Source organism: Festucalex cinctus, chromosome 18 (assembly GCF_051991245.1).
Source record: "Festucalex cinctus isolate MCC-2025b chromosome 18, RoL_Fcin_1.0, whole genome shotgun sequence".
NCBI classification, from domain to species: domain Eukaryota; kingdom Metazoa; phylum Chordata; class Actinopteri; order Syngnathiformes; family Syngnathidae; genus Festucalex; species Festucalex cinctus.
In genome coordinates this window covers 4,325,623-4,334,539 of record NC_135428.1, presented here as the reverse complement: position 1 = coordinate 4,334,539, position 8,917 = coordinate 4,325,623, and the positions used below count along the sequence as shown (strand labels likewise).

At 37.3% G+C, this 8,917-nt stretch overlaps 1 protein-coding gene across 1 annotated transcript; it reads right to left on the bottom strand.

The window, feature by feature from the left end:
• Window positions 1-405: 405 nt before the first annotated feature.
• On the bottom strand, window positions 406-4,840 carry zfpl1 (zinc finger protein-like 1). The gene is made up of 8 exons (XM_077505758.1): window positions 4,651-4,840; window positions 4,056-4,163; window positions 3,852-3,963; window positions 3,584-3,777; window positions 2,335-2,413; window positions 2,033-2,218; window positions 1,165-1,282; window positions 406-1,084 (listed from the first exon to the last, which is right to left on the bottom strand). Exons 2-8 carry the CDS (start codon window positions 4,155-4,157, stop codon window positions 898-900), a joined length of 978 nt encoding a protein of 325 aa, XP_077361884.1. The 5' UTR covers window positions 4,158-4,163; window positions 4,651-4,840; the 3' UTR covers window positions 406-897.
• Window positions 4,841-8,917: the final 4,077 nt, after the last annotated feature.

The window sequence follows — 8,917 nt, the reverse complement described above, 5'->3', positions numbered from 1 at the left end:
AAGCCTACTAAAACACCCTACATTTACTTGGGGTTAATCAAAGTGTGCAAGGGTGCATCACTAAATCCTGTATCGACTGTAACTTAACAGCTATAACCCTCAGAAGCATTTAATGAGGAATTCAAAACAACCTAACCTGTGACACTACTGTTAAGTTCAGACTTCCCCAGAGGACATAATTGAGCTCTGAATGTAACACAAGAGCTATGAAAATTGTTTCAATGTCACTGCATTGTTCGCCACAGCGAGTCAATTCATTCAGGCCTCTTCTTGCCAAATTATGCACAAAATATCAAATCAATTAGCAACATACTGTATATATCATAAATTTGAGTTCAGTGCAATTTTTAGAATTTTTATGGACAACTTCAATTTTGCTTAGTTCAACAATAAGCACCATATGGATGAAATTCTGTAGTGTTACCATTTAATTGATAGTCGGAAAAAAAAAACCCAACACAGCAGAAAGATTACAAAGTATCTAAAAGCACTCATTTTGAAAAGAAAAACAGACACGCAAATATGTGTTCATAATTAGGTATGTTTGACTCCAGTTTTGATGCACTTCATTTCTGCAATTAACATGGAAGCATTTTTTTACATTCAGAATTATATACATCATAGTTTAGGTTTCAACAATATTTACGATTAGTCAGTCTACTGGTAAATATAAATATTGCACCCCATTAGATCCATCCATCTTACAGCTTTTTTTGGTCCTTAATGGAAGAACTGTTTGTGAGAGAGCACTTCCGCTTCAGTTCCTGGTGGGAAAATGTCGCTCTCTGCTGGCCAAATTGTGTACTACAGTGCCAATATGCTTTGCGTCTATCCAATACGGCGTGAATGTTGTTCAAACACTTGAGATGGGTAAAAGTAAGTAATCAAAGTCTGGTTTCAGTTTTTGCCCACACGGATGTGCGGGTTCAGAAGAGGGTCTAAATTTGGGTCTGAACCGGCTGAGGCACGTCCAAGTTTAGCCATTATGATAATCAACGTAAAGAATCCCAGCATGCCAACCAAAAGGAACATGAAGAGCCGCTGTTTCCAGGACAGGGACGCCCGCTTTGAGCCTGTGCAATTCCTGGAAGAAAAATCAACCAAGAGTTCTTTATATAGCAATGATGATAAATAAAACGAGAGAGTGAATCCCATATGACTTACTTGAGAATTCGAGCAAACCAGCTCAATGTTGGCCGTCGTCTGTACTTGTCGTCATCAAAGTCCATCTGCGTGACCGAACTGTTGTCCCTCGTGTCATAGATTTTTCTTGGCGATGATCCTATTAATTTTTTAAAATATTCATTGAATTAATTAATGATTTACATAAAAAAAAAAATGTCATTTTACGTTGTCAGAAAGAGAGATGAAAGTTGGATGGAAAAAAAATTCAAAATTACCTAAAAATGTCCAATAAGTGCCCATAATATGTTCAAAAACAAAAGCAGAAAGGAAGAAAATTGCTTTAAAATGTCTATAGAATTGCCAAAAAGTTCAGAAAATTGATGAAATAAAAAGCAAAAAAAGAAAACATTCAAAAAGTAACAGTAAAATTTCCTACACAAAAAAAAAGAAATCTCGAAAATTGCCATAAAATGTACACAAAATTGCTAAAAACGCCAGAAAATTAATTTGAGGAAAGGCAGGGAAAAATTCTTCGAAAGTAACCATAAAATGTCCCACAACAAGAAATTCCCCAAATTACCACAAAATGACCAAAAAATTGGCAAAAATGTCAGAAAATTGATAGCAAAAAAATCTAGAACATTAAAAAAAAGCCATAAAATGTACAGAAAAGGAAAATGAGGTAAAAAAAAAAAAATAAATGCTGTATGTCCATTAAAGTGCCAAAAATGTCAGAAATCTGACAGAACAGTCTAAAAATGTATGATAAACTAAGTATTAAAAATTACAAAAACAAATCCAAACACGGGAGACGAATGGTAGAAGAAATGGAATCTCTACATATTGGACGCTACATATTTTTCTCTGCTAGACCAAAATAAGATACACCATTTTTCTCTCTCCTTACCTGTGTGAATAGTAATTGTGTCACATGTAGTGGTCTCTGGAAAATTGACGACGGAGTGATCTTGACTATTTGGATTGCCATTCTTATGACCAAAATTGTCCTCTGCTGGTGATGAAACAGTATTTGGTGCTTGGTTGAGGCTGGCATTGTAGGAGCGGCTGTGGTAAATGTGACTTTGCTCTTGTGCTGTCACGCCAAAGAAACAAAGAGAGACCATTCTGGAGACCTTGATTAGATCATGAAATGAAAACGGCTAACACAAACAGAAAATGATATAAATAGAAGGGAACATTTATACTCACCATCAAATGATGACCAGTCAGTGTAGTCTGTAGCATCATTAGCTGTGACCTCCTGAAGGATATCCACTGGCTCATCGATCTGGATTTGATCATGAAAATACACAATTATGACTTGCAATGATTTTAACTTAATTTAGTAAAAGGAGAACTATGATGTGGCCAGTAACGAAAATGATCTAGACCAGGGGTGTCCAAACTACGGCCCGGGGGCCATGTGCGGCCCGCCGTCCATTTTTTAGTGGCCCGCGACATATGCTAAAAATGGCATTTGACTCAGTTAAAATAAAATAAAAATGTTTGGAGATGGTCAAAGTAAGAAGGAAGGGTGTCGAAAAACACAGGTGCTATTAAAGGTAATTTTAGTTCACTAAAAATAATGAAATAAAGTAAAATTAAAAAAACAACTTCGTTAACGAAATAAAATAAAAACGAAAATGCTTTTTAAAAAAAACAAACTAATTGCAATTACATTTTATATTTAAAAAACTAACTAAAACCATAATTATAGCAAAAATGTACTTCGTTTTAGTCTTTGGTGTGATTTTTAGTAATTTATTAATATCAACTGGGATAATGACGTTTGAAAGTATGTCACACAGAAGTGATGTCATCTAGCAACAGCCAATAGAAAAGTACCTTCAGATCACGTCACTCCCATGTTTTGTTTTTTTAAATATTGTGCACAAGTAAAACACATTTAAAAAGAATAACAAAAACACAAAAAAATAACTAAAACTAATACTGAAACTAACTAAAACTAAACTAAAACTAAGCATTTATTAAAGAACTAAAACTAAAAAAAAACAGAACCACCATGAAAACTAATAAAAACTAACTAAAATGAAAAACTCCCAAACTATAATAACCCTACTTCCATATTACAAATAAATTGGTGTATATATTGTAGCATTTTTCTAAATATGCAAAAGCACAAATAAATTATTTGTACAATTTTTAGGACTAAACACAATTTCTCTTCATAACATGATGTGGCCCTTGCGTCCTTCTGATTTTCTGCATGTGGCCCTCAAATGAAAAAGTTTGGACACCCCTGATCTCGACACTCCTCATTTAGTCTTTAATTTACCTAACAATGCATATTTTTGGAAAGTGGGAGAAGTCGGAAAAAAACGGAGAAAACCTATGTCCATTACGCAGCGCCTCATTAATATACATTTCACCTCAATACAAATGCAAAAATGATAATTTCATTCTCACTTGGATTTACTATACAGGTCCTACTCCTTACCAGTGGTAAGCCCAAACCCGCCCTAGCCCAGTTAACAGATGACAGCTGCTCTTTAAGCACGTCGGCAACCGGGCTGGCCAGGTTGGAGGGGGGGAACACTGGACCCTGACAGCTGGGGCACTGGTATCCCGCTGGAGCCGTATGGAGGGGCAGGCGGGATGCCAAGTTGTTAAGACAGGTCCAGTGAAAAACATCTGGAAAAAGCAAAAATAAACAGTGTAACCTTAATACAATTACAAATGTAGATTGAAGAAGACAGAAATCTCACCATAGCAGATGAGTCTAATGGTGTCTTCAGCAATCAGCGGATTATTGCACAGAGGACAGTTTGGGTTATAATCACTGTCTTGAAGCCATTGCAGATATGATTGCACAATGCACTAAAAGGAGGCACGGGGGGAAAAAACTCACTATTTCATTATGATCATGAATATGTCTGTGCATCCTTTTTTTTTCCCCCCCCCTCACTGACCTTGTTGTGGTTGGAGACGAGGCAATGCTCGCACACATTTACGCGGTGCTCAAAGCAGAATAAATTGGTCACCTTTCTCTTTGGACACTTGCAGAGACCCATAGCCTCCTGTGGTAAAAACACATTAGACATGTCATTTTTTTTTCTCACCCCCATACAGAACACAGTCAGCGAACATCGTGACAAAACCTCATTCTTAAATTTGAGTGACACTAGCGGTCAGGTTAGTACTAATGTAATAAACAATCTGATGTTCAAAGCAAATGTTAATATTTTTCAAGACTATCCTTTTGCTCTATGAAACACCTTTACTATTTTTTTTTTTAAATTAAATTCGAATGAGTAAATAAATAAGCCACTTATGTAATTGCATACCTTTTTGTTTTTTAATTGCTAAAAGCAAAACTTCATTGGTCTTACATTTAGTCTGACAAGCCGTAGATTACCAAACAACACAACAAATGCTTTAGCTTGACATTTATCCAGCGATGACAAAACGTCACATTTTGCTACTGGCTCGTCAGACAGGATATGGTTAGCATGCTAAGTATGCTAGCTAATAGGGCAGAAGCGTTACCGCTCACGACAATCTCACCTGTAACAAAAACTTCAATGAAGTCCCGGTGGCTTTAGGGAATGTTGAAATGCTGACATTCACCCTGTTAGGTGTGTAAATTTCAAAGAAGGAAAGATACAGGAGGGACCAGTCATGAGTAAACTTCAACGCGGCTGCTGCTTTCCTGCTTCTGTTTATGTGCCACGTCTCTTCCGCTCTGCAGACGCTTCTTGTCTTTCATCTGATAAGCACGGGCGCCACCTATTGTCGTGGAGTACACATTGCGTCAAATGACTCTTTCTTTCTTTCTTTCTTTCTTTCTTTCTTTCTTTCTTTCTTTCTTTCTTTCTTTCTTAATATGTAAGTGAACCATTTCAATGAATAATGTGAGAATTAAAGTTGGAATGGTGTGAATCAGTGAAGTATGTGGAAGGAGGTGATTATGTAAGAAATGTAGCGATGGTGAAGCCACAAACTTCCCACCCAGGCATGCTTGCGAATAGGTGTGCATATAGTTAAAAAAAAAAAAGAAAAAAAAGAAGAAAAAAAAAGCTGCTCTTATTTGTCATAAGTGTGTCTGTTATGTCCTTGGATATGGAAGACCAGCGAATAGAAGATCAAATGAATATTTTAAATGAGATGGTGGAAGTTCTACACTAGTATATAAGCTTGACGGCTTATGTGAGGCAGTCATGGCGCCGAGTGACTGGGCTGTGAGCTGTGGCCGACAGCAGGTCTTGAGTGACTATGCATTCTGTTACAGCTAGTGCGAATAAAGTAACGGAAGAGTATCAACAACTGTCGACCTTAACCACAAGAGGGTTACAATATCTCTTTAACTTGGGAATTTTGTCGGAATTATTGGAATAGTGAATATTGAAAAAAAAAATAAATAAAAAAATCACGCCCTGCTCATGAACAGGTAAAAATGGGTATCGTCTTGTTTAAAAAGAGAGTAGAAATGCCTAATCAGGCTGAACACTGCAAGAAGTTGTGGTATAATGTTATTGATGAAGAATATTCATATTTTTGTTTACGTATGTTGAAAATGATTAATGCGTTCAATAAATCAAACAGTTTTGAGGCACAATCTTCTGCCTAAAGGGGGGAAATGCAGTCTACAGTTTTTACTGTTGGTACATCAAGAATTTTATAGACTAAAACAAACTAAAAGCCATGAATAAAACAGTAGTAATATTGTATATTGGTAAAAGGGCTATATAAATAATAGTTACACCCTAAACGGTATCGCACAAAATGAAAACAACGAATTTAGATGCACAACGACATCTCTGTGCAGCCATTCACGATAAACAGTAGCCTACAGTAGCGTGATGTTACGTCTGTGGTCTAACTGCATTTCTGGTCTTCTGTCAGCAGATGGCGTAATACTGGTGCGCCGACATGAGAATGGCCTGGACAAAGGATCCTTGTTTTTATCTTTCCCTACCACAAACATTGTCATCACAAACATTGTTTAGTAGGTTTATGTTGATTTTCATACTTTATTTAAATTGGTGATCAATGATTGCGGCCAAATAGTCATTGAAGTTAATTAATCCACTTTGCCTTCATTCACGCGAGTAAATGAGCTCGAAGAAGAAATTGTTCTGGGATGTAACATTTCATCTTCTTATGGGGTGATCTGACCGCCAAAGCGATTTGATCTTTGCTAAACGTGTATGTTCATTTAAACCGATGCGATTGCGTTAATGAGCAACATTTCTAGTCACTCCAGAGACCTGCGACTGCCAAATGTCCTAAATGTAAAATGCAAATGAGGGGAATGAGATAGTGAAGGATTGTGACTATAGGAAATGATGGTCATAAAAACACCGGCGATCCCCGCTACACACCTAGGGTGTTGTAATAATTCAAATCTGCTCCTTTAAAAAAAAAAAAAAAAAAAAAAAAGGGAGAGACAATCACAGCTTGGACAATGTCAGCCATTATAAATCCTGATCTTTTTTTTTTTTTTTTCCTGAATTCAACCAAAAGATTTCTCGTCACATGCTATTCCATTTTCTCAAAAATAAATAATTAATTAGTAACCACCCCACACATATTTTCAGTGACATTCATCTGATTTTTAATAGCATCCTGTTCTGTGGAACAATTTCACCTGAGCTGGAAAAAAAAAAAAGTAATTACATGGAGATTCCCTTTTATTATCTGAGGCCAGATGAACATGAATTATAAGTGTTGTCAAGGACACATAAATCAGTGACAGTTGTAAAGACACACGAAAAGGGCATCTGGAAAGCACTTGAACTATCAGATGGAAGGCAAATGTGAAGACAAATGACACCGGCACTGGAGGACAAATGAGTCTCCCGGCTGCGGCAGTTGGGAGAGAAGCGGCCATCAGAAAGCTTGGTCGGGTTGGGCCTGGGGGGGGGGGCGCGTTCAATGACCGATCGGTCTGGCTATTATCGATCCGCTATCGACTTTATCAGCGAGGCGCGGATTCAAGCCTGTGTCGCGCAGGATTTTAAATCTGAAGTAATGTTGACAATAAAAAATAATCTGCTCGAGCCATGTGATATATTGATGGATAAAAATAATACGAATCTAAGAGTCGATTGTTGCGATTTTTTTCATTTAAATTTAGAAAATACTAATCAGTAAACTTGTACAGTGTAAGCTTTGTATGAAAATGTATTATTTATTTATCTTATTTATCTTATACAGGTTGTAATCTGTTTCATGTTTGAACAGCATTGAAATAAAATATCAAGGCTTAACGTTCCATTAGCATAACATTCGTCCATGCTTAAGGTGTGAACCCCAAGACGTTTTAGTGAATATTTTTCCATCAAAAATGGATATTTAAAAATCGATTCGGCCGCCTATTGAATCGATTCGAGAATTGCGCGATGTAATATCGCGATATATTGCCGAAACGTTTTTTTTTTAACACCCCTAATAATAATGTTTGCATTAAAAAAAATGACAATTATTTGAATCCATAGATGATTGCAGTTGGCATGACACATTTGCGTGATAATTTGAATGATGTCAACACTTCTGGTTCATGATTGGATCCTAGCTAACCAATCACAATCGCAAGTTGATTTGAATGATGTACACGTCAAAAAAAACCCGTTACATATATATAATGAAAAAGAACCGAAACAAATCAGCGGTCGATCATCCCATCGTCTGATTTGCGACGTAATCGACGCTGAATCCTCGAATATTATCAGGACAGAAGCGGATCCATCAGACTTCGCTTGGAACAAAACTGGATGGACTGATTGATTGGTGTGTGTCAATTGAAGGGCAAAGAGAAAGACTAAAGGAAAACCGCAGAGTGTAAGAACAGGCCTGGGGAGGGCGGCTGCGCATGTGGATAAAGCGAGACCCCCTGATGGGGCAAGGAGAGTATTGAATCAGACATAAGACAAATGCAGTGTGAGAGACAGAGAGAAAGAAATTCAGACATGTGCCTGCTGACCTCAACTGTTTTTTTTTTGTTTTTTTACAACTAATCAATACAGGCAATTGTGTGTGTGTGTGTGTGTTTGTGCACAACGGCGCACTTGTTTGTGCCTCTCCCAATAAAGATCAGAAACTGTGACATTACCTCAGCCCTGCCTTCCTGGCCTCTCAACCTTTGCACATGCTTCTATTTAATTTTGTAGCCAGTAATCTTATCAAGACCGGGAGAGGTCTGATGCACTTAGACTGGCCTGGTCATTGCGCTCAATGAGCAAAGTGGCAGATAAAACGTCAATGCCACACAGAGCAGCGACATGGGCAACTACAATTCGTGACACTTTCAAAGCAACAATTGATTTAGTTAGTTCTGAAAAACTGTTAACACTAGCACTACTAGAATTCTAAAATAACTATAGTCCCACCTAATAATAACAACAACAACAACAACAATAGTAATTAGTGTTGTTCCGATACCGATACTAGTATCGGCAGAGGTGCCGATACTGCATTAAAACAGTGGTATCGGTATCGGTGACTACTCACAAGTAACATGCCGATACCAATAATTCCAACACTAATATAGGATTTTGGATGCAGCATCTTGTGTCTTGCTCGTGCACGACATTCATTGATATGTAAAATGTTCACTGCATGCCGATCTAAGATATCCTATTGGCCCTTGAATGCTCTGAACCAATGGCAGGACAGCTTTTTCATGATCAGGGAAAAAAAAAAAACTTAGGTATCGGTATCGGCCGATACTGCAAAGCTGGGTATCGGTATCGGTATCTGGGGCCAAAAAACAGTATCGGAACAACACTAGTTATTACTCACTGTTTTTAATAGCTAATAAAGCCCCTTTCTT